This window comes from Pelophylax lessonae (assembly GCF_965119305.1).
Source record: "Pelophylax lessonae genome assembly, chromosome: 4".
NCBI classification, from domain to species: domain Eukaryota; kingdom Metazoa; phylum Chordata; class Amphibia; order Anura; family Ranidae; genus Pelophylax; species Pelophylax lessonae.
Genome location: NC_138771.1, coordinates 354,174,980 through 354,201,782, shown reverse-complemented (window position 1 = coordinate 354,201,782; position 26,803 = coordinate 354,174,980). Strand labels below are relative to the sequence as shown.

The window sequence follows — 26,803 nt, the reverse complement described above, 5'->3', positions numbered from 1 at the left end:
AGTTTCCTCCCTTTGAAGCTCTACCCATAAGGATTCCACCTCTTTCATAGCTCCGTTAGTGATATCGTTCCTCATATTCACTTGCACATCATTTATGATATACAGGCATAACCCTCCCCCTTTTTTACACTCCCTATCTCTGCGATAAAGGGAATACCACCGGAATGGTTGCCAGGCAATTATGAGAGCTGTCAAGCCAAGTCTCTGAAATTCCAACAAAATCGAAATCCTCCTCGTACATTAGCAGCTCCAGTTCTCCCATTTTGTTAGCCAGGCTTCTAGCATTGGTACACAAACCTCAATACAAAAATTTTGTCCGGTCGCATACTATATCCATGTTAGATGCTACGAGGCTGCAATTTGGATTTGTCAACTTACATTGTGTTTTGGATTCCTGGTCACCCTACCACTAATGCCCCCAATATGGACGCGGAACCTTGCTCTACATCTGTACCCCCCCCCCATCACTTAGTTTAAACCACCTCTAACTTTTTGGCCATCCTCTCTCCCAGTAGGGCTGCACCCTCCCCATACACTGCTCAGACCAGGGTAATTCTGTGATGGATAAGACCTTGTATTTATATTCGGCTGTGACCATTCAACCTATACAAATCGATGACAGGCTGAGATGCTCCAAAGTTGTCAGCATGCAGTCACACATAGTGATTACGTGTGGTTAAGGACATATAACCAGCCCCAGGTGCAGACAGTCAGTTTCCTGTCCGCAGCTGAATGCAGGGATGCCTCCAATCCTGGGTCATGCAGTTCTAGGCACTGGGCAGCTGGTTTTATTAACATTTACCCTGCTGCAGGCAAGTGGCAGGGTTTACTGTTTTTTGTTTGCCCTTTAACCGCTTTTCCGACCCGCCGCAGTTCATTTACTGTGGCAGGTTGGCTCGTACAGGCATAACTTTCTTCCAGGCTAACGTGCAAACCCAGTAGACTGTGCTGTCATTTGCTAATTTATGGCCAGGACCCACTGATTGGCTTAGCGAATGACAGAAGAGAGCCCTGTGTTGGTAAACAACACAAGGCTCTCTACAGTCAGCAGCGATGTGCTGGCTTTTTTCTCCCTGCAAAGCATTAAGTAAAAACCGGCACATTGCTTAGTAAAACACACACAGTAGACATTATTGGGCAAATATTTAACCCCTTGATCACCCTAGATGTTAACCCCTTCCCAGCCAGCGTCATTAGTACAGTGACAGTGTGTATTTTAGCACTGATCACTGTATCTGTGTAGCTAAAGATTTCAGTGCCAGTTAGTTCCCTGTCAGATTTTGTTGTTTTTTTTTTTTTTAAATTGGCTGCCGCACTATTACAGTCCACTAGTTGCCGATCGCTGCAATTGCTAGTATAAAAAAAAAATTCCAGTATCTATAACATAGTTTGTAAATGTTATAACTTTCACGTAAAGCAATCCATATACACTTACTGGTTTTTTTTTTTTTTTTTTTACCAAAGACATGTAGCAGAATACATTTTGCCCAAAACTTTTGAAGAATTTCTATATTTTGTTTGGATAGGTTTTATAACGGAAAGTGAAAAAATAAAGTTGTTTTTCTTCTTTTTCTTTTTTTAAATTTTGGGCCTTTTTTAGTTTATATCACAAAAAAAATTAAAAACGCAGAGGTGATCAAATGCCACCAAAAGAAAGCTTTATTTGTATGAAAAAAAATTGATAAAAATGTAGTTTGTGCACAGCATTGCATGATCGGGCAATTGAGCTATTGAGAACGCCAAATAAGAGGGCGAAACGCAGCGTCTAGTGTGGCAGAGAACGTATGACGTCAGCCCCTACTACTTCCGGTCGGTGGAACGCACGCTGCGAGAGCAGCGTCTATCAGACTAGACCAGACCGCATTTTATTTCCTGCAACTTTGTAGGTGTGATTCTTTTATCTTTAATAAACTTTCATGATGTACTTCAGAACCATGGCGGGCTTTTCTTGTTCTATTCAAATGAGGTAAAACACAGCCAGCGATGTTGTCAGCAATCCTTTAGAGATATAGGATCAGTGTGGGATCATCTGGCTACTGCCATATCCAGATACAAGGCATAGTATCTATATCTTTCTGATGAGTGGGGTCACCCAAGGGGAGCACCAGCACTTTGTGTGTGAATACTGCACTGAAGCACTTTTTGTTTATCACCTAAAGAATTATTGAAGGACTTTTTTATTTTTTATATTTCATATTTTGGATTGCAAAATTTTACTGTATATTTATTCATTAATTATTTTATGATTAGCACTTTAATGCAGTAGAAAGTTATTTTTATTTCTTATTTTTGCCTTGTAGGTAATTAGATTTGCACCCTTGCACTTTATCATTTGTAGTATTATACTACAGCCTTAAGCCCCGTACACACGTACCGAATGTCGGCCGAACGATCGGCCGTCTTTTGTCCGGTGATGTCCTATCGGTTGAAAAGTGCTAAAGACTGCACACGAATTTTGTCGGCCAACAACAGCCGACTGCAGAACAGAAGTGATGTCATGTGATGGTTTACTTTCCGTTTGTTTTTTCTTCTCTGAGCATGCCCAGTCTTTCTCATCTGCTGTTAGTCGGCCGAATTCTGTACTGACTGGCGAATAATCGGCCGTTCTGGTGACGGCCAACAAAAATTTTATAGCCTGCACACCCGATTCTGTTCGGCCGAAAAGTCACAGTCGGTTGTCGGAAGCATCATACTAACAAGCCGACAATCGGCCGATCGGTCGGCCGAATATTTACGTCCGACAATTGCTACGTGTGTACGGGGCTTTAGTCCAGCGTTTATAATAGTAAACTTTAAAAAAGCTGAACTTTAACTGCAGGAGCACTAGTAATAATGTGCAAGGATGCACAGCATACATCCACATTATGGTAGATTTGCCTTCCAGTTTGCTCTCTTCCATTGATAACTGTGCACTCTCCTTCATCACTGTTCTAGACCAGAAATGTCTTTCTTCAGGCGCTGAGAGACCACTTTTAATGTAACTTCTACATAAACTAAGAATAAACCTAGAGTGCACACTGAATAGTGCAAGCCATGCTGGCAATGTGCACTCACAGAAAAGATTGGTAGAAAATAAGGGAAAGGTCGTTTTACAAAAAGACATGTAAAGTCCCTTCATCTAACGTCTAGGCAATGTTTGTCTTTCAAATTTAGTCCACTTTAGGTCTTATCGGGGCATGTGCATGAACCAGTTCTTATCTATGGTCCCACTAATGTAGGTTCTTCGTCTACACATTTTTGGAAAGGGTGCAGGAAATTTTAAAGGAAGAATTTTTTTCTTAATCTTTTAAATTTTGTTAACGTTCCACATTTGCACTGTTTTGCTTTCCCCTACCTTAGCCCTTGGCTGCTGTAGTGATTCAGCCTGTGTAAATGCTGTCTGCTAGTAAAAGTCTGGATCTCTAGGCAAAGCCTTCTTTTAAAATACCACTTCTTTATAAATAGGCCCCTTTGTGTTGTATCACACCATGTAGGCTGCAGTAATTACTTAGTTGGCGATCTTCAAGCTATACAAGTCCTTTATAATGACAGTGCAGCACGGGAACTACATACTTATCTCGGGTATGATGAAAATATTATTACATTGGGTTTCAGATGCATACTTCTAGGCTCTCCCAGGGATGAGCTGAACTCTAGGGTATAATCTTTTCAACAAACCTGTGTTTATAAGCATACAATTGTAGAAATTTGTTTCAATCTGAATTTTAATGATCTTGTAGAACTATAATTATACTAGTCATCAGGGAATCCTTTGTAGCATTTCCTCCATGCAGAGACAACAAGCATAGCTATGAGGATTTGTTCAGTGAATAAGCAGTGCGTTATGTTCAATGAACGTGTGTGTTCTGCGGATCATTGTTGCCTGCTACTCCTGTTTTTGTTATAGCGGAATACTTCTACCTAATGTAGAGGTTGTGAAATTTGCATGGTGGATTTGATGACCGCTCCATCATTCTGTCAAGGACCTCTTGGGATTCTCTTTGGGAGCCTGTCCATACATGTTCTGTTTGCAATTTGCGTAGAAGGAAGTCCTAACTGTGAGCTCCTAGAGTAGTTTGAAAATAAACTGAATATGTAGGTACTTGCTGTATGCTGGCATGCCCAGGGGAAAGAGTTTAAAACACCTACAGATTTACTGTGAGCATGTTACCACATATTGGTGCCCTCTATTGCTGCATCATACCCTTAGGCCCCTTTCACACATGCTGTCCATTTGTCAGTTTTTCATCCATCCGTCGACGGATGAAAAACGGACATCAATGTATCTCTATGTAAAAACTGATGACAACGGATGATCATCAGTTAACATCCGTTTTCATCCGCTTCCGTCAATGTCCGTTTTTTTTTGAACGGATGAATGCCCTATTTTTCCTCCGTCAAATAAACGGATCGGACGAAAAAACGGATGACAACGTATGAAAAACGGATGAAAACGGATGAAAAACGGATGAAAAACGGATGACAATGGATGAAAAACAGATAACTGATGAAAAACGGATAACAACTGACGAAAAACGGATGGAAAACTGATACATTTTGACGTGACTGAACTAAAGAACTGAACGGATCGTATGTGTGAAAGGGGCCTTAGGCCTAGTTCACATGGAGGCTATTTTTAGGCCCTTGGAAGAAGAGTGATCTTTATAATGGGCCATAAATTAGTACTGTACGAACAACTGGTGGTGTGGCATAGAGGCCGTTTTCGATAATAGTAGCATGTATGGTTTCCCCGGGTGACTCCGCTACTCCTGCATGTCGAATGTTACTCTAGTAGTTTCCTCAAAAAAAACTGGGCTGGATGTTCCTCTGCTGTCAAAGCTGGATGAAAACACTCAAAGTAAATTTTACCACAACATGATGTGATGTGTTGTGCCAGCATGTGTTACCAGCATTTTACCACGTTACTGTACTGAATTGATCTGATGATTTAGCAAAGGCATTGTGCCCTCAACTTTGGCAGAGATGTTCAGCAATGTGTTTTTGTTTTAACTGGAATATAATAAAAATGTACAAGTAAGGATTATGTTGCACTTCTGTTTGGCTGTAAAGTACGTTCAAAATTGATCCCCTGGTAGCTGTAAATATAAGGAGAAACGGAAAACCAGTCAATTACCAGTAAATAAATGTAAAACCAGCAGATACAAGTAAATAAGTACAATCAAACAGTGCATTGTAAAAATGTATGTTTGTATTGGGAAAAACATGCAAAAATGGTAAAGCACCCCTCCACAAAAATACCCCTCTCTATCCACTTCCTCTTACTTCTCTCTAAACCCAGGTTTTGTCTTTTCTTACTTGCTCAAGAAAGTTTTTATATTCTTGCATTTCGGTCCCTTTCTGCCACTACTACGGGTGTAGGGGACTGCTAATCTAGTGCTACAGATGCGCTCATGATCGCTGACCTCCTAGTTCCTCCACTGACATCACTACTCTTCTGGATCCTGAGAGAACCCCGCTGTTGGATAGGAAGTGTCTACGTCGCTCAGACAGTGATGTGGACACCCTAAGAAGGACTCTCCAAGAAGCAGATGAAACTTAGGGCTTGAGCCCATGTAACCAAGTTTTTTTTTTGCATTCCAGTGATCAATTAGAGGGGATGAACATTATCCTGTATATAGGCTTTAATATGCCCTAGTGTCACTTGATCCAGTAGCTTTGATATTTTCCAACTGATTACTGTGGTAAGTCAGATCTAAATTTATGGCTTTTTACGCAAGCCATAGATGAATTGAATTTCTTTCCTCGATTCCCCCATCAACACAGTCAGTGTTGATTTGGGACTCCCCTCCGCAGAGCTATTGTGTTCTCTCGTGGAGGGGGTTGGGGTTTCCAGCTGTTGATTATAATGATTATAGTCTGCGGCAGTAATCGTATGAGAAAAAAAATTGATAGATCAAGTTCAGTAAAACTAGCCTGCCCAAAGATGGATTGAAATTCGTCCGGTTTAGCAGGAATTTTGATTCCTCAATGGCTGACTTTAGCCTTAGGGCTGCATTTGCCAACAGATCCGTTCCTGTCCCTGTTGGGAGGACACAGTGATTATTGCTAGCAGCCATAGCCGCTGGCAATAATCGCATGCTAAAAATCCAGCATGCTGGTTGTACCCAAGTCTGTCAACAGATCGACTTGGGTACACAATAAGCCTGCCCATAGGTGGTTTGAATCTCGGCCAGTCCCTGCTGAGATTCGAACAACCTATGGCCTGCTTAAGTGCCAGAAGGGGAGTGCTTGGTGTTTGAATTTTGTGTGGAGTTAAGCGGTTGGATACAGACAGGTGTTTTGCTTTGCTCCTCGTTGTATTGTAGTAAACATGTGTAAGCAGCAAATGTAAAGTTAGTCTTCATTGAAACTTATCCATGGCACCAATGTCTGAAGTCATGCTGCAAGGTGACCACAACAGAAACTTGAATAGAGGGTGCATTTGTACACTAAATAAAGGTTTAAAAAGAAATGGGCGGCACAGTGGTGTAGTGGTTAGCACTTTCACCTAGCAGCAAGAGGGTCGCTGGTTCGATTCCCAACCACGACACTATCTGCCATGAGTTTGCATGTTCTCCTTGTGCCTGCGTGGGTTTCCTCCGGGTACTCCGGTTTCCTCCCATTCTCCAAAGACATGCTGGTAGGTTAATTGGATCCTGTATAAAAAAATTGGCCCTACTATGTATGTATGAATGTGAGTTAGGGACCTTAGATTGTAAGCTCCTTGAGGGCAGGGACTGATGTGAATCTGTAATGTATATGTAAAGTGCTGCGTAAATTAACAGCGCTATATAAGTACCTGAAATAAAATAAAAATAAATAAAATGTAAACCATGCCATACGCTGAAACGGTGTATCACACTGCACCCTAACTTTCTGGCAAAACTGACCCAAGCCTGCATGCTAAAATGGAGCGTTTAAGCTTGTGGGTAGTGTGAACAGGCCTTAAAGTGGAGTTCCACCCATTTTTGGAACTTTAGATCTATGTAATCCCCCTTAAAATGGCTTTTACCAATGGAAACTTTTTTTTTTTTTTTTTTGCTTTTAAATACCTTAATTTCTGCTTTATTCCTCCTCTCCTCACTTCCGGGTCCGATCGTCGAATGACGTCATCGCCGATCGGACCCGGAAGTGAGGAGAGGAGGAATAAAGCAGAAATTAAGGTATTTACTAGCAAAAAAAAAAAAAAAGTTTCCATTGGTAAAAGCCATTTTAAAGGGGATTACATAGATCTATGTATTCCAACCTATTAAAAATGGGTGGAACTCCGCTTTAAGTTCTGCATCTAGTGCAGGGAAGAAGTGGATGTGAAACTTCTTGTGATATTAATCTGAATGCCAGAGAATTGAGTAACCACATTAACATGGTATTCAGAATGCCAAGATGCTTCAAAAGCAGGTTCGCTTTTCTATATAAAAGCCAGATACAACCCTTGGCAAGATCTCCTTTTCACCATTGTGGTGTATTAAAGTCCCCAGGACTGTGGTGTGTTGTCTCCAGGATGGGGCTGATTGGTCAAGCTGATGTTTTTTTGGCCAGGCTTTGGGGAAGAAGAGATTGGCTTACTGGTATATCATGTATGTCAAGCTCCATTCTAAGCTGCACAGTGTTTTTGAAAGTACTGAAATCCAGAAAAGCAGAATATTTTTTTTTCTAAGGTTTTTTTAAACCATTTAAATGGGAAACTTTTTTAACACATTTTTTGAAAGTTTAAATGATGTGAAGTGTTAGTTGCAGACTTTAAAATGCAATGTACAAAAGTACAACATGTTCTTGTTTTTCTCATTGCAATGTTTTGAACCTTTAGGACATAAAATAGATTGCCTTGTTCTTGCATTGTGCAAAGCTGCCCAACAAAGCTGGTGTGAATGAGCTCTAAAGGGTACCTGAAGACCTTAAAAGGTTCTACTGTATCAGCTTTTGAATGCAGACTTGTTTTTACGGAAGGCAGAAAGCATTCTCCCTTACTGCCTAAGTATAGTGAGTGTATAGCAACAACTATGAGTTTAATGTGACTAAAAGTAAAAAAAGCAGTTCCTGATATTATAGCTGACAAATAGAAAGACCTGGCTAAAAATAGTTGGCCATTTTAATCTCCCAGCAATAAGATATCCTCTGTAAACACCCTACTAGGATTTGGCAACAATCCATTTAGCTGCAGCTACTTTGTCCCCTGGCTGCATTCTTTCTTGTACCTGTCCAACACAACAAATCTGTTTACAGAGAATATCATTGGAGCTCAAAGTAAATGTTAATGACTTAAAACTGAAGTTTAGGTATGGCAATTTGTACATAGTTAAATTGGACGCAAAACACCTTAACCCTATGTTGATGAGGGCAAGGGCCTCTTCCCCACAACCCTGGGCTAGTAATTGTGGGGGTGCTGTGGTTGACTTATTGAAATCTGGAAGCCCCCCCCCCCCATGTCAATTGAATAAGACCTTTATTTAAAGGAAGTAAACTCTCTCTTTTTACTTGTACCTACAGGTAAGCCTATGACAAGGCTTACCTGAGGGTACTGTGAATATCTCCTAAACTTGCACAGTTTAGGAGATATTAAGAGTGCATGCAGCCGATGATGTCAACGGCGCATGCGCACTAAAGGTCCGACTTACCGTGCCAGACCTTCAGAGCCCGTGCCTCAAACAGGGGTCCTGTTTGTTTATATTCAAGGGAATGTGTCCATGTACAAGAGGCCCTACCCTTCCTGGGTCAGTTTCCTGAGCACTGAACAGAGGCCACGAAGGTGATTTCTGTTTATGACAGGAGGGCAGGAAGGTGACATAGGAAGCCAGAAAACCAAGACTGAAGCATATCACCTGTCTGGCTGGGCAAGGTGCAAGTGGTATGTAAAGATTGGCTGACTGGAATAACAAGTCCTGTGGCAGGTAAAACAAGTATTTCAACTGTACAGGGAAATAATAGAATTTTCGCTCACATTGACACAACAATCATTGCAACATCCCTAAATCACAATTAGAAAAATATATATAAAATGGTTAGGGGCAAGCCCGGCACGCGATCAAGCCAAAAGGCTGAAGGGATGTCAGAGCTGCACCTCTCCGAACGCATGGGATTTTCAAGGGCAATGATTGGTGGTAAATTGTGGTAGCAAATCTTGACAAAGGACCATTACAAAAGGAATAGTTTTATTCAAAATACAAATGTTAAAAACACCATAAAACAGACATAGGCATCTCCAAACATGGTAGAAAAAAAATTCATGAACAACAGTATGGATCACATAGGTCCGGCATGTTTCGCCAAGGCATAGATCCTCATAAAATGGCTTCTTCAGGGACCAAACAGGTGAAATCCCATTACTGATTCTAAATCACAAGATATAATATAAATTTGTTATAGGAACACAGAAGTACAGTAGAGTCATATATACCGTATATACACAAACATGTCAAGCATAGTAGAAATGACCCCCTAAAAAAGTAAAACATGTTCCTACTCCTATAATGCTTACCATTTAATTTCATATGAGATAGGACATCTGTTGAAAGTGACGACAGTCCATAGTGCCAAAGCACAGCACGACGCTGGTCTGGTAATGGCCAGAGCAAAGTCCGGCACATAACTAGAGTCCCCTAAGTATTTCAACTGTGTATTTAACTTTATGCCCACTGTGTAATTGTGTGAATGGACTGGGGCTTCAAAGGTTCGACATGCGGTGCTTTGAATAAATAGAACCTCATCAGCAGACACTTGGCCCCATTCACACCTTTGCATTCAGGTAACGTATCAAGAAACGGGATTCCCGAAATTGTGCTCTTATTTCTTATTGATACCCCAAATGTGGCTAGCAAACGCGTGTTTTGTAGTTTGAGGCTCACTGCTAAAAAAAAAGGTACAGGAGCTACCCATTCAGGTGAATGAGCTGCCTTATGCTGTGGTGCGACAAACGTTAAAAAAGCGTGGCTAAAATGCGCACACGCACTTCGGGCAGATGTGAATAGGGCAGCTATTTATTTTAAGAAATCAGTCCCTTTGCTGCCCAGGGAGGAGCTGTGCTGGGGTCTGTGCAGTAGAGTATATTGAATTGCAGCTACGGTACAGATCCTGATTTGTGCAGGAGATAGACATGCTTAGCGTAGGGCAATTGTGGCATTTCATGCAATACTGGAGTGTGCAATTGCACAGAATGGGGCTCTCTAAAATAGAACATTTTCCTGTTTTTCCCATAGGGTAGAAACAAGACACTTTCTAAATTAATTGGTATTTCATTATATATAAGAAAATGTTTACCATTATTGCTGTACTCAGTAAACCACCTTTTATATAGTGAACATATTTATAGAGTCGATTTTATACATTGATCTTGGTAAAACTTCTGCATTCCTGTGCAGTAACTATTGCATCACTTCCATTTATTACAAGGTTGCTTTATGTTTAATAAAATGTCAGAAGGAGGAAAATATGAATTCTTTATTTTGTCTTATGTTGCTACTACCATTGCATATGTATGTATGTATGTATGTATGTACAAGTATCTCTACTGTATGTATGTATGTATAAATATCCACTGTATGTTATTTATATCTGTATATCTCTTCTTCTAGAAGGAATATGCCTAAGTCCCGGTTCACACTACCACGACTTGTCAGGCGACCATTCTGTGCTACAGGACCCGTTCTAATAGGAGCGACTCAAGTCGCTCCGACTTAGAAAATAGTTCCTGTACTACTTCGGGGCGACCCGGAGCGACTTGCATTGACTTCCATTATGTGAAGTCTGTGCAAGTCGCGCCGAAGTCGCGGTGCACGCGACTTCACAGGTCGCCACCCAAGTCAGATCGCCTTAGTGTGAACCGACACTAAAGGTGTGTCTTTACATGTGTTGTTAACCAGTTAAGCCCCGGAAGATTTTACCCCCTTCCTGACCAGGGCCTATTTTGCGATTCGGCACTGCGTGACTTTAACGGACAATTGCGCGGTCGTGCGACGCTGTACCTAAACTAATTTGACATCCTTTTTTTCCCACAAACAGAGCTTTCTTTTGGTGGTATTTGATCACCTGTGCGATTTTTTTTTTGATCATGCGCTATAAAAAAAAAAAAGGGCGTCAATTTTGCAAAAATAACAATATTTTTCACATTTTTTTTATATGAAATTTCCCCCCCAAAAAATGTAAAAATCAAAATGTTTTAACATTTTCGGCCAATTTGTTTTATGCTACATATGTTTGGTGAAAAAATCGCAAAAAGCGTATTTTGATTGGTTTGCGCAAAAGTTATCGCATTTACTAACAAAGGGAAAGATTTTTGTCACTTTTGTTGTTTTTTTTTTTTTTTTACGCGTAATGGCGGCGATCTGCGTTTTTTTTTTTTTCGGTACTGCGACATTGCGACGGACAGATCGGACCCTTGACTGACATTTTTGCCACTTTTGGGGTTACCAGTGACATTTCTACAGTAATCAGTGCTATACATATGCACTGTTACTGTAAAATGACACTGGCAGTGAAGGGGTTAACTTTTTTTGAGAGGGAGGGGTTATGTGTGTCCCTAGGGGCGTGATTCTAACTGTGATTGGCTGTGGCTTGAGGTGTAGGAACAGTGATCAACGGTCCTACATAGTAGAACCGTATGATCAACGGTCCTACATCAGGGAGAATGACAGGCGGCTTGTTTACATTAGCCGCCTGCCTTTCTCCCTCTGCACCGACGATCGCAGAGTGACATCGGGTCCGCCGGTCACACGCGCGGGGGGGGGGTCCGTGACCGCGTGGGATCGGGAGCGCGCGCTCGCTCCCTAGACCCTCACAGGCTAGCGACGTAGTACTTTGCCTGTGAGGGGCTGACCGCCGCAGTAAATAGTCGTGCGGCGGTCGGCAAGCGGTTAAATAAATACAGTTTGTAAGTCAAGTTTTTGTATGGCAAGTATTTTTACTTATTTTTGTAGTGGATGTCAGTTTCTCCCTTTTTTTTTTTAAACTTTATGTAATTATGCTACAATAGCAAAGGTTGTAATAAAAATCGGATTTAAGACAATACCTTTAAGCCTACATGAGCATTAGGTTTTGATCTGTTGGCAAATGCAGCCCTGAAGGCCAGCCATAGACGGATCAAAATTCTTGCTAAACTGGCCGAATTCTGATCCATCTGTAGGCAGATTAATTATTCTGAAGTCGATCTATCAGTACAACCAGCCTGTTGGGCATTTTTCATATGATTAGGGCCGCAGGCTATAGCTGGCAGCAGCAGTCTTTGTATTCTGATGGCGGGGAAACCTCCCGCTGCCAGGATACAATAGCACAACGGGAGGGATTCCCTCATCAACGTTGGCTGTGTTGATAGGGGAATCAAGCGCTTTTCTTTCCTTCCACCCGTGGGTATGTGTATCTGCTGTATCTAACAGTTTGCAGTTTTATGTACCAATTCAGCAAATTATATCCCTTGGTATGCTGTACATGAAATAGCACTGATGTGATTAAAGATGCTTTTAATACATTTCTGTATACTGTATTAAGATTTGGTGGTGTCAGGCTCTCCATATGTAACCAGTTACAACTTTTGCCTGCATTTCTGTGCAATGGTAAAAGATAAAGGGGCGAATTTAACAAAATCTGGAGCAGGTGTGCATGGAAACGAATTAGTTTCTACCTTCAGCTTGTTCAGTTAAGTTTTAGAAAATGAAAGAGAGAAGCTGATTGGTGGCCATGCACAACTGTTCAAGATTCTGGCTGTTCCAGTTTTATTATATCTTTTCATGTGACAACACTGAAGAAATGACACTTTGCTACAATGTAGTGAGTGTACAGCTTGTATAACAGTGTAAAATTTCTGTCCCCTCAAAATAACTCAACACACAGCTATTAATGTCTAAACCGCTGGCAACAAAAGTAAGTAAACCCCTAAGTGAAAATGTCCAAATTGGGCCCAATTAGCCATTTTCCCTCCCCGGTGTCATGTGACTCGTTAGTGTTACAAGGTCTCAGGTGTGAATGGGGAGCAGGTGTGTTACATTTGGTGTTATCCCTCTCACTCTCTCATACTGGTCACTGGAAGTTCAACATGGCACCTCATGGCAAAGAACTCTCTGAGGATCTGAAAAAAGAACTGTTACTCTACAGAGTAGATTGCCAAGACCCTGAAACTGAGCTGCAGCATGGTGGCCAAGACCATACAGCAATTTAACAGGACAGGTTCCACTCAGAACAGGCCTCGTTATGGTCAACCAAAGAGTGCATGTGCTCAGCATCCTATCCAGAGGTTGTCTTTAGGAAATCGAGGTATGAGTGCTGCCAGCATTGCTGCAGAGGTTGAAGGGGTGGGGGGTCAGCCTGTCAGTGCTCAGACCATACGTTGCACACTGCATCAAATTGATCTGCATTGCTGTCGTCCCAGAAGGAAGCCTCTTCTAAAGATGATGCACAAGAAAGCCCGCAAACAGCTTGCTGAAGACAAGCAGACTAAGGACATGGATTACTGGAATCATGTCCTGTGGTCTGATGAGACCAAGGTAAGCTTATATAGATCTAGGATCTAAAAATAGATCTTTCAGTTTAGACCAGGATCTAAAAATAGATCTAGTATGTAAAAATAGATTGAACAGTTTAGACAAGGATCTAAAAATAGATCTAGGATCTAAAAATAGATCAATCTATTTTAAGATCCATGCCTAAACTGTTCGATCTATTTTTAGATCCTTGTCTAAACTGTTCGATCTATTTTTATATCCTAGATCTATTTTTAAATCCTAGTCCAAACTGAAAGATCTATTTTTAGACCATAGATCTGTTTTTAGATCCTGGTCCAAACTGTTGGATCTATTTTTAGATCCTGGTCCAAACTGTTGGATCTATTTTTAGATCCTAGTCCAAAATGAAAGATCTATCTTTAGATCCTGGTCCATCTATTTTTAAAAAAATAGATGGATCAGGATCTAAAAATAGATCTTTCAGTTTGGACCAGGATCTAAAAATAGATATAGGATCTAAAAATAGATCCAACAGTTTAGACCAGGATCTAAAAATAGATCTAAACATAGATTGAATCGTTTGGACCAGGATCTAAAAATAGATCTAGGATCTAAAAGTAGATCTAGGATCTAAAATTAGATCCAACAGTTTAGACCAGGATTTAAAAATAGATCTAAGATCTAAAAATAGATCAAACAATTTTAGACCAGGATCTAAAAATAGATCGAACAATTTAGACCAGGATCTAAAAATAGATCTAGGATCTAAAAATAGATTGAATAGTTTGGACCGGGATCTAAAAATAGATCTAGGATCTAAAAATAGATAAAAAAATTTAGACCAGGATCTAAAAATAGATCGAACAGTTTGGACTAGGATCTAAAAATAGATCGAACAGTTTGGACCAGGATCTAAAAATAGATCGGCAATTTAGACCAGGATCTAAAAATAGATTGAACAGTTTGGACCAGGATCTAAAAATAGATCTAGGATCTAAAAATGGATCCAACAGTTTGGACCAGGATCTAAAAATAGATCTAGGATCCAAAAATAGATTGAACAGTTTGGCCCAGGATCTAAAAATAGATCTAGGATCTAAAAATAGATCGAACAGTTTAGACCAGTATCTAATAATCGCTGATTGCCGCCATTACTAGTAAAAAATAAATAAATAAAAATGACATAAATCTTTCCCCTCGTTTGTAGACGCGATAACTTTTGCGCAAATCAATCAATATACACTTATTGGGATTTTTTCTTTTTTTTACCAAAAATATGTAGCAGAATACATATTGGCCTGAAATGATGAAAAAATTATATTTTTGCATTTTTTTTTTTTATTAGGAATGTTCTATAGCAGAAAGTAAAAAATATTGTTTTTCTTTCAGAATTGTCGCTGTTTTTTTGTTTATAGCGCAAATAAAAAATCGCACAGGTGATCAATTACCACCAAAAGAAATAATTATTTGTGGGAGAAAAAGGACATCAATTTTATTTGGGTACAGCGTTGCACGACTGCGCAATCGTCCGTTAAAGTAACCCAGTGCCGTATTGCAAAAAATGGCCTGGTCATTAAGGGGGGTAAATCCTTCCCGTCCAAAAGTGGTAAAATAGAAATGAAAGGAAAAGCATTTGTGTATAGATCTAAAAAAAAAAAAACACATTAAACACTTTTTTTTATAAGTGATTACATTTTCTCTGTTCCCTCAGTGCCTTGAAAAAGTATTCATACCCTATGACATTTTCCACATTTTGTCATGTTGCAACCAAAAATGCAATATGCCATACTCTCCATTTCCGATGATGGATTAAACCGTATTCTGTGAGATATTTTTTATACCCTAACCCTGCTTTAAACTTCTCCACAACTTTATCCCTGACCTGTCTGGTGTGTTCCCTGGCCTTCATGACGCTGTTTGTTTACTAAGGTTCTCTAACAAACCACTGAGGGCTTCACTGAACAGCTGTATTTATACTGAGATTAAATTACACACAGGTGGACTCTTATTTACTAATTAGGTGACTTCAGAAGGCAATTGGTTCCAATAGATTTTAGTTAGGGGTATCAGAGTAAAGGGGACTGAATACAAATGCATACTACACTTTTCAAATTTTGATTTGTAAAAAATATTTTGAAAACCATTGATCATTTTTCTTCCACTTCACAGTTATGCACCACTTTGTGTTGGTCTATCACATAAAATCCCAGCAAAATACATTTATGTTTTTGGTTGTAACATGACAAAATGTGGACAATTTCAGGGGGTATGAATACTTTTTCAAGGCACTGCACATAAGAGCTGGGGGAGGAGAAACAGAAGTAAACTAAACTTCCCAGTGAAAGGCTTTGCATGGGGGGGTGCCAGGACAAGTATGGTCGTTGGAGAACAGGTTGAGTTCCCAGGATAGCTAGAGAACTGACCACACTGTGAATTAATGCTTAGTGTGGTCAGTTTTTAATAGGAAAGCAGAGGGACTGGCAGGCAGCAACGCCAGGGATTTCATACATAGGAGGCAATACAAAGAAAACAGGATACATTTTCATACAAATATATGGTACAGCAAGCACATATAAGGAATATGAAATGTTGTGTTTACATACTCTTTAATGCTCGGAGAAGCACACCTAATCAGTAGTTGGTGACAGGATGGCGCTGTAGTCTGTTTTTCAGAAACCTGGTCATAGCATTTCTGAAATCGCAGAGAAAGTATATTATGTCATGATTTAGATACCAGCTGTGTGTAGGGGATATTACAAAGATCTTTTCAGAATCATCATACAATATTGTAGATATGCTGCACTATTGCCATACAGCACTGTGTGGTTTTCAAAGGCTGGCCAGTGCTGCTTCCCTTTTCCTATTCCTCTTATCCTCAGCAGCCCCATTTGCCTTACATTAAAGCCTTTTGTAGAGTTGAAGCACATTAGATGACATGGGTGATGGAATAAATCAGTGATTGATGTACAGCCCCAGCTCAGTTAGCAGCTAAGTGCTCTCAGTAAAAATGCCAAGACTACTGAATAATTGATGAGACAGAAGAGCTGTGTTGGAAATAAAGGGTTAAAGCGGAACTTCACTCTCTCAGTCCACATTGACTACTTTAATCCTTCTTCTGCTAGAATTAGTAAATAGATAGGACGTTATAGTATATGTATTTGTTTTACACTTTGTACATTTCTTCAGTTACTTCCTGGTTTCCAGGCCTAGGCGAATGATGTCCTATATCCCAGGAGTCTTCAGGAGGGAAGGAGGGGTTTTCTCAGTTAGGCACACCCTCCTGCCTGCTTGCCTGAGCTAATGGCAGATGGATTCCAGGATGGAAATGCTACATGAATCAACTGTCCGTACTCAAGATGGCCACTGCCAGAATTGCAAGGGGGTGTCTAGCATTTTTCGTTTGTGGTGCACGGATGCAGTGTAGTTCTGCTTTAAAGAGGAGCTACAGACTTCCTAAGCAATTAACAATAAACCTATTGTTGAGCTTCTAAATTTTTTTTTTTTGTTCTTGCTGATAATAGTTAGGCTATTTTATTCCATACCTGAATTGTGATCCGAGAACAGCTGGCAGTGGCCATATCAACTGCCAGCCGTTGTACCCAGCATGCACATCACGATCTTGCACATGTGCGGTAACAACACTGTGCGCCGCACATTGTTCTTGACAAGATGCCATAGTAATGACAACATCGGCGGAAGAAAAATGGTGCCTAACTCTGGCATCACGTCATTTCTGGTTTTGAAATAACGCGATGCCAGCAGCGCAAGATGCCCCTTAAGTCTTGGGATTGATGACACTGATATCCCAGGAGCCAACGGGAGAAAAGGAAAGACCTACCTTGCCGCGGCGACGAGGCCAGAAGTGTGAGATTTTTAAACAATAAAAAGGTACTTAGACAAAAAAATGAAAAAAAATAAACCTTTCCAAAGATTATAGACAAAAGTATTAGCTACCAGTAGGGACATAAGTGTTAGATAGGGCAAAGCGCTGCTTTAAGGAAATGGTACAGTTCCTGTTTCTAGGAATTGTTTCACACAATTGTGAAAGATAAGTTGTGTGGAAGAAACCTGAGACACACACACACACATAAATTCGATACTTGAATGTAATTTCCGCAAACCATCGTCAGCATAAGGTTATAAAATGTCAATGTAGGTGAGGTTTTTGAGGCCCTTAGCTATTTCCTGTAGGGAAATGGTGGTGGTTGCTGTGCTATATTAGACATTGGTTCCGTAAATGCCTGTCACAAGATTTATGATGTCATGACATGCATGTTTTTCAAGGTTAACTCCAACCAGTGCAGAAATATATTCTTTACGGGTTTACGATGTGTGAATGAGTGGAGTATAGGATATGAAATGCTTTCTCCTTCTACCTGCTGTGCCTTGTTGCAGATTCATTGTGCTGGTTCTGAAAAACTTTAGGCTGAGCAGACTTCCCCTAGCATGTGCTGCCATCTTACCACTCCCTGACAGCTGGTGAGATGGCAGGGGTGGAATTAACTGCTGTGAATGATCTGAGGCTGGTACTTTAAAGCTGCAGATATGTGTATTACTAGCATTTAACATCTTAAGCTTGATTCCTTAACTTTACCTAAGAAATAGCTTCTAGAGATAAGAAGCAAAATAATTTATTTCAGGTATTACCATTACAGCCACATTATATTACACGCAAACACAGCTACCCCAATTTCACCTTTTGGATATCAGTTTTTTTTTTAATTAATTTAATTAATTTATTTTTATTATTATTTTTTTTTGTTTTAAAGTTTTAAACGTGATACATTAACCACAGGTGTCAAACTGGCAGCCCTCCAGCTGTTGCGGAACTACAAATCCCATGAGGCTTTACAGTTACAAGTATGACTCCCATAGGCTGAGGCATGATGGGAATTGTAGTTCTGCAACAGCTGGAGGGCCGCCAGTTTGACGCCATTTTTTCCCTCATCATAATCACAATCTACCTCATTATTCTTTTCTGGTACCAGATACAATTTCTATGTGTTTGTTAATAAATTGAAGTACAACTGAAGGCCCTTGCATATTGGTTATTCAGACAGGTGCTGGCATCCGTACTTCATGCATGAGGCATTTGTATTCGTGCCTCATGTGTGCATGCAGCCTATGGAAATGGATGCAGAGGTTGCATCTGCATGGACGCAGCCACTTGTCAAAACTTGACCGTGTGCAGCAGCAGGTACGTGGCACATTATCTGCATTCAGGGCCATGCACCCGCTGCTGCACACATGTCAGATTTTGACACGCAGCACATCCATAGGCTGCCTGTACACAGCTGGGGGCAGATGCAGGTGCAAATACGAGAACCTCATGCATGCAGTTCGGGTGCCATCACCCATCTGAATGGGCCTAAATCCACTACTATATTACTATGTGATGAACAAGCCTCATATAGTAAACAGAACTTCCTTTACCTGCACTGAATGAACTAAATCCTCCTTAATTTGTGTCACATACTCCCTTCCCTGACACTTCAGGGTTTCAGTAATACAGACAGTGCTATCAATCCAGGAGGTAGTGGGCAGTATTGGCTGAGGCCTTTTGCTGACTGACAAACTATAGCAGTGATGGCTAACCTTGGCACCCCAGATGTTCAGGAAACTACATTACCCATGATGCTCAAATACACTGCAGGGTGCATGAGCATCATGGGAAATGTAGTTCCAAAACATCTGGGGTGCCAAGGTTCGCCATCACTGAACTATAGCCTTATTACTCAGCAGTAAGAATGCTGATGGCCTTACCCCCTGCAATATTTTTTATCCCACTGTAGTGCAACTATACACAGTCTACATGAGAGTGGCAACACTGCTCTGAATTCTGAAAGGAGCAGTGCAGCATCATTGCCACACCATCACCGGACGCTGCATTCCACGGACTTCACGGATAGGCTCAGAATTTGTTTTGTGGGAAACTAAGAGAAAACTGTAAGTCTGTATGTATTTATAATTAAGTACTGCAGCACATATTTTATTGGGAAGACAATGTTCTGCTTTAACATTTCTATCAATTACAGTAAACCCCCCTCCATTGCGGGGGTTACGTTCCGGACCCAGCCGCGAAAAGTGAAATTCCGCAAAATAGAAAAACCCTATTAAAATGCATTGTAGGCATGTTTATTTTACTGTCACTGTACGTGTAGAAGCATTTTAAGGTCTTTAAACACACTTTTAAAACAATAGAAACTCATTTAAACACATAAAAGATACTTAGAGAAAGAGCAAGAGCTATGAAAAACACAAAAATCTTTCATTTTTAATGATTTATATAGTAAAATAACATTACAAAAAAAACCGCAAATTACCGGGACCGCAAAAACTGAACCGCGATGTAGCGGGGGATTACTGTACACCATTTTCAAATCATACTTAGCCATTATTGGATATAGCAGGTTTTGGATCACTTGGTTAAAATGTTGCACTTCCTGTCATTTTTAGTGGGGTTTTGGCAGCTATGTTGTATGTAACAAAATTTTAATACTTATGTTTCTAAACCTGGTATTTGTTTACTACAGTTACAGAATGAAGAGGAGCCTGTAGAAAATCCCCAGGCTGCAGCAGACGCTCCACCTCCATACAGCAGCATTGCTGGAGACAATGCAGGTCAGTGATATTCTCTTCATTTCAGAAACTTCACTTTAGCAGCATACAGGCACGTGTCACCTCTTGCTTGTTGAGCCTTAAAGCATCTAAATTAGTTGCTTCCGTTGTTACATGCAAGACGTGTAAATTCAGCCTATAACTCCTTCAGCTATGTAAAGAATCTTAGGCAAAGGACATTCATAACCAGGCAGCAATGGCAGCACCTTTATGTATTTCTTATCAAGGAAGTTTTGTAACTATTTTTTAACAAAACTACCACAACAGTTGGAAATCTGAAGTGTATAGAGTTTAGTGAAGTCTATCGTGCTCTGATCCTGCTCTGGGACTGGAATTGGAAAGTCTCCACCTGGCATTGTTCCTCCAATAATGAACTTGCATTGGTGCACTGTTAAAGGATAGTTTCATCTTTTAAACATTTTACACCCATATTTTGGGTGTACTTTGTAACATGTTCACCCAGAGCCCCCCTTCTTCCAATTCCTCCTTTCCTGTGACATCCCACAGCCATTGTCACATCCGATATAGCAGTGCCATTCATACAAAGGAATCTGTGAATAAATAAAACTACAAGTCCATCTCCCTCTGCAGCACATTGTTTGTAGGTCGCATAAGCTATTTCTTGCTACCCTATTCCTCGCTCACCCAGCAGCTGGGACTCTCCTACACTTTATGATGACAGTTCTCACTGTCCTGCATTGTACATAATAACCTCAGAGAGCTGTGACTGGCTTGGCATTGAACTAAACAGACTTCACCAGATCAGTTCAACAGAGAGGCGGAAGTGAGAAACGAGCATTTAGCCCACGTAGTGCGGCAGCGTAAAGGTAACCGCAGCCTGGAGTAGGGCTTGAATAATAAATATATGTTATATATAATAGATAAGGCTTGATGTTTTGTTACTAAGGAGAAGCAACTGCAGAATTTTAGCTCCGAGCTTCAAACAGCTTCAGAGTTGGGATTTATAGAGTGACTGTCTCTTTCCTGGGGTGAGGTGTCTCTGCAAAATGCATCCCCTGACCTCATAAAAAAACCTTACCAGTGATCCTTTGCAGTTCCTTGCTCTTCTGTTACTGGTGCTAAAATCAGCTGTGTCGGCAACCCAGCAGAGCAATGACATCACTCCCCCTGGTCATGTGACTGAACAAATGGCTGCTAGGCTGGGGCAATGTTAAAGGGGAGCAGTTCACTGCTCCTTCAAGGTGGATTGGGGAGCTCTTTTCAAAGAAACTGTAATTTTTCCCTGTTTGGGCAAAGTGACAGTATCTCTAGCGGTAGCAGAAATAACTTGCAACGATTTCTTAAAGTAGTCTCTTGATGTTTTTCTTTATATTAAACAGCATTTTTTGACTACAAAGATGAGCCTGGTTTCCCCAAGCCACCATCTTACAATGTGGCAACGTCCTTGCCAAGTTACGATGAAGCTGAAAGGACTAAGGTAGAAGCCACAATACCTCTTGTTCCTGGACGAGTAAGTACTCTTTGTGTCAGTATCCATACTCCTTTACTGCAATTTATTTTTCCAGAGAGTGCTTAAAGATAAACTCTATTGAGATATACTATGTATTCCAGCTAAATAGACACTTGGTCCTTCAAGTCTTCCTGCTGCTTGCTGGCTGTGCTCTAGCTTGTGTCTAAGAAGATTCTTCATTGGCTTTTATGTGGAAATCATCTGTCTGACAATCATTGGCAGCAAGTGACAGAAAGACTTGAAGGAGGCAGCAAGAAACTTCTTCAGTGAAGCAAAATAAACCCCAGGTTCATGCCGCTCTACTCTATATACAGCCTTTTTCTTGTAATTGCAGTGCAATAAGCCACTCATATTTGAAAGCTGGGTATATCATTGTTTTTGCTGTTATAACACCATGAAATCAATTAATGTTTGGTTAAAGGTTCAATGTTAGTCACAAATTCTAGGGTTGATTCTGGTATGATCCCAAAATCACAGAAGAAGGCTAGATTTTTATACTGTAGTGTCATAAATATTTTATAACTTCATATAGAAATTTCTACAGCATAAGGGTAACATGATGCTGTGGAATATATTTTTTAAGATGAGGCAAAGATTGAGCTAACCTACCTGGGTGGATGTAAAAATAAATTGGGGTGAGATGATGCCACCATTCTCTCCCTGATTCCCTAGTCTGCAGCAGTGGTGGGTAAAACACCTAAGATTCTCACTCCAAAATATAGGGGTTGTGGTGGTAGCATGTGGGGATCTTGTGTGGGATTTGAAGCCAGTCAGATTGTTCTGGGGGGAAATTAAAAAAACATAATCTGATTTGTTTGTTATTATACCAGCTGTGGGAGAGCTTTCTGTTTTCTAAAAATGCTACCATTGTTTTCTATTTCTCAGCTTGTAATTTTCTTTCTAGCAGAAGATCAAACATTTGGGAGCTACCTTTAGAGCCGGTTCACATTAGAGCGATCCGACTTGCCGGGGCGACCTCACAATGTCGCGGCGCGCTGCTCGCACCGCGGCCTCAGAGCGGCCGGCACGGACTTCATAACATTGAAGTCAATGCAGGTCGCTCCGGGTCGCCCCAAAGAAGCTCTGGACCCTTTTTTTAAGTCGGAGCGACTTGTGTCGCTCCTATTAGAACGGGTCCACAGCTTCTCTATGGCAGGCGACCTGTCAGGCGACCAGGTCACCTGACAGGTCGCCCCAGTGTGAACCGGCTCTTATGTATTATTTCTTTTGTAAATCCTTTAAACTGTTGAAAGGCACAGAATTAGGCTTCGTTCAGACAGGCGCCAGCACTGTGCTGCTCGCAGGCTGCCTTTGCTTTGACATTTGCATCTGCTTCAAGCTGCATGCAGGCAGCCTGTAGAGGTGAATGCAAATGCAACAGATTCATGACCCTGAATTCATACAGTGTGTGTTCAGGGCCATAAAGCCGCTCCTGCGCAAATGTCAATTTTTAACATGCATTTGCACCCACCTCTATAGGCTGCCTGCATGCAGCTCAAGGTGCTGGCCCCTGTCTAAAAGAAGCATATTTACCATATAGTACAAACAGTAGGCTTACCCAAGATGGCTGCCAGAGTCCGTGGTTGTGGACATAGCTTGTCAGCGCCATGACTCTTTCATTTCTCAAGTTGGCCAGTCTTATTCTCTACAATAAACATTCTGCTGTAAAATGGAGCCTGCATTTACTCGAAGGCAAGCAGCAGGCTTGAATCCTTAGTAGCATGAGCTTGAAATCACCCAATAAAGAGATATTGTTGGTGAAACAAAAAAGAAAATTAAAACAAATACAGCATTAAAAAAGTACAGTTATAATGCATACTGCCAGCGCGACAAATCTCTTGCAGAACTAGAAACACCACTATAGTGTTTAGTATCTGCCACTTCTGAGTGTGTTGTTGGATGCCTACATCTCCCTATTGTATCTTTCCCTCCCAGATATTATGTCACTAGGTCCCTGCAGCTGTGATAGGAAATAAAAGTGATGTACAGTAGTACTAGAGTGGGGAGAAGCATCCAACATACATAACTACCAAAACAAAACTTTCTAAAGCTGTTTTTATTTCCACGTTTTTATACGATTGACATTATTTCTTTAAGGTGACCTTGCAAATAAATATACCTTTCTCTTTCGTTCATTGATGGACACAGCTCCTGATCTTCTTAACCATTGTGTTATACTGCCCCCCTACTGGAGTAGGACACTAGGCAGAAAAAAAGTCTGGCTACGCCGGTGGGCAGTCCCAGGGGGTATACTCCCTCTCTCTGCTATAGGTACTCAGTTTTTTTTTCTGCCTAGTCAGGAGTAAGGACCTAGATCCTTGCTGGGATCTGTGGTCCTGGCAATTTTTTCTTTAGATAGAAATTTTTCTCCTGTTTTTTTCCTGTGAGATATACAATGAACTGCCAGACTGGGCGACGGGCTGGATAAATTAGATCCAGCAGTCTGGCCAGTGAGCATGCGCAGACCTCAACTTCGCACTTGGTCTGCAGCGACATGGCCCCAGCCCCACTGGACAGGGGCTAGCCTGCGTGTTAAACGCCTCGCGAGGTTGCATATGACTGAGTCTCGGCCGGAGTTGCAGACTTCCCCCCTGGCCGACAGCCCCCCATTTCGATGGTGAGGGGTTCTATCTGGAGCGGTACCCGCCTGGTTCCTGGTATGGTGAGTAGCTGTCCCCCCTCTCCCCCTGGAGGGTTTTGGGGTGGACGTGTACCCCTCCTTGGGACGGTCGGACCCCCGGGTTCTCCTCCTTCCCCTCAGGCACCCCTCCTTCATCTGTCCCCCCCCCATCCTACCTCCCCTCCACTTATGCTGGTGTGGTGTGGGTGGACTGGTCCACCTCCTGGGGTGGGGGCAGGGGGATGTGCGATGGGGGGGGGGGGGTGCAGCACCGCTGGCGATTGGCTGTGCGGGGGGGGGGTTGTACTAGGTGGGGGCTCCTGACAGGGCCCCCCATCCTGCCTGGGCCTATCCTTGAGGCCTAGGGATCCCTCCTTGGTCCCTGGGAGCCTTGTGGTGCCACCATTTTTCTGTAGCCTGTGTGCTCAATGCATGGCGGCCATGTTTGTGTAGTCTGGTGGCCATTTTGCAGAGGTTTGCCATTGATAATAACGGTGGCCATGACAGTGCAGCCCTGTGGGCGGCAATTTTGGTGGGGGGAGCCCCTCCCCATCCCCTGGTGCTGACTCCTGGATCTTTTTACTTCCTGATCGCTGCACGTGGAGTGCAGATTTTCCTGGTGGCTGCAGGTGCCTGTTTTCTGCTGGGTGGTGATTCTGGTTGGGTCCTCTCCAGCTCTGCTGAGGATAGCTTGTTGCTTTGTGCCTGGCGACCAGGTGGTGCTGCCAGCACGGTGGGGGTTGTCCCTTCAGTGTTTTAAACTTTTTGTGGGGTCCCCCTGGTAACTCATGAAGTCTTTGAAGCACATCTGCCCACCTTATCCCCTCTCTGAGGTTGCGGGGCCCTCCGGGTCCCAACCATCCATCGATGCACTGACGACAGTCCTGGAGTCCTTTTTGTCCCGGGTGGAGATGGCTTTCGGGTGACAGACTAGCAAAAAGTTTCCTTTGGCACTCACAAGCCATCCAGAGTGCTAAAAGTGTTTCTTTTCCCCGCCTATTTTGACAGAATTGTCTTTAAAGAGTGGGGACAACCAAAGGGTCCCCTTGGGGTTCCTAAGCGATTTACTAGGCGATACCCCTATGAGGAGTCCCTTATTAGGAAGTGGACTGTTCCAATGGTGGTGGACCCTAAGGGGTTTCCGGATTAAACAAAGCAACCATGATTCCAGTTAAAGAGCCCCCACCTTGAAGGATCCGGAAGACCAGGAAGGCAGAGGCTGTGGCCCACACTATGTACACTCTGGCTGGTTCGGCTGAGGCCAGTATTCACCATTGCCCTGGTGTCGCAAACTCTGACCGAGTGGGCTAAGCTTTTACGCCGTGATCTGGAGGGAGAACAGCCCCCCACCTTTGCTGAGCTGGCGGGCCAGCTGGTCCAGGGGCTTCAGTTTATCTGTGATGCCTCTTTGGATGCTGCTCCCCTAGTGGCTCAGCTCTCTGTTTCGGCAGTCGTCCTTTTGGCATGTTTTTTGGCATGTTTTTTGGCTCAAATGCTGGTCTGTGGACCAGACTTCTAAAAAGGCCTTGACTGATCTTCCCTTTCAAGGAGATCGCCTGTTTGGAGCTACCCTGGATGACATTTAATAAAGGACTTGCAAGGGGAAAGAGTACCATTCTTCCGCAGGCTACTAAGGGCAAGGACCTTCGTCGTAGACGTGGGCCCTCCTTCTCGGCTCATAAGACGTTTTTTTGTCCCTCAGGGTCGACTGACAAGGGCTCGAAGCCTTTCAGGGCCTCCTCTAGAGGATCCAAAGGAAACCTGGTCTGGCAAGCTGAGAGCGGGCTTCTCCAGACCTGCAGACAAGGCTCCTTCAGCATGAAGGTGCACCCTCACTCGTATTGGGGGTGGGGGGAGGTCTGCGCTGGTTTCTGGACCCGTGGACTTCCCTGGTACAAGACAAGTGGGTCCACAAAGTCATTCGGTCCAGCCTCAAGATCGAGTTTCGCCCTTGTCTCCAGGCAAAGTTCTTTCCTTACAACTTTTGCCTGTCCCCAGACCGCTTACAGGGTCTGTTTGGGGTGGTACAATACCTGTTACTTCAAGGGGCGATTGTCCCAGTTCTGACTTCGAAACGTTTTCAGGGTTTTTACTCAAACCTGTTTACAGTTCCCAGGAAGGAAGGCAAGGTGCGCCCAATCCTGGACCTCAAGGTGCTGAACTGCTTTGTGCGGGTGCAGAAGTTCAGGATGGAGTCCAATGGTGGCATCTCTGCATCAGAGGGATTTTCTTGCCTCTATCAACATCAATGATGCTTACCTTTACATTCCAATATGTGCAGTCACCAGCGCTTCCTCCGCTTTGCGGTGGGAGAGGAGCATTATCAGTTTGTGGCGTTACCCTTTGGTCTCGCCACTGCTCCTTGGGTCTTCACAAAAGTGTTAGCCATGGTGCTAGCATTGTTACGCCAACGGGGGATCGCGGTACTGGGCTACTTGGAACACCTCCTTCTGTGAGCGCAGTCTCCTACTGCTCTGGTGGAAAACCTGGAAATCACCATATGAACTTGAGGGAGTTCAGCTGGATTCTGAATTTGCAGAAGACTGCTCTGGTTCCGTCCACAAAGTTGGACTATCTGGATCTGACTCTTGACTTGGCCTTAGCCAGAGTGCTCCTTCCTCTGGACAAACTCCAGAAATTGCAGGCTGCAATTCGTCTGCTGCTGCCCAGCGGATGGTCATTCCTTCG

At 42.3% G+C, this 26,803-nt stretch overlaps 1 protein-coding gene across 1 annotated transcript in view; it reads left to right on the top strand.

Annotated features, from left to right (window-relative positions):
* The window catches only part of NDFIP1 (Nedd4 family interacting protein 1), a 65,343-nt gene that overhangs the window by 18,218 nt on the left and 20,322 nt on the right, over nucleotides 1-26,803 (top strand). The window contains exons 2-3 of the mRNA XM_082255917.1: nucleotides 19,940-20,027; nucleotides 21,365-21,495. Of these exons, the coding sequence (XP_082112043.1) occupies nucleotides 19,940-20,027; nucleotides 21,365-21,495 (219 nt within the window). The remainder of the gene's footprint in view (nucleotides 1-19,939; nucleotides 20,028-21,364; nucleotides 21,496-26,803) is intronic.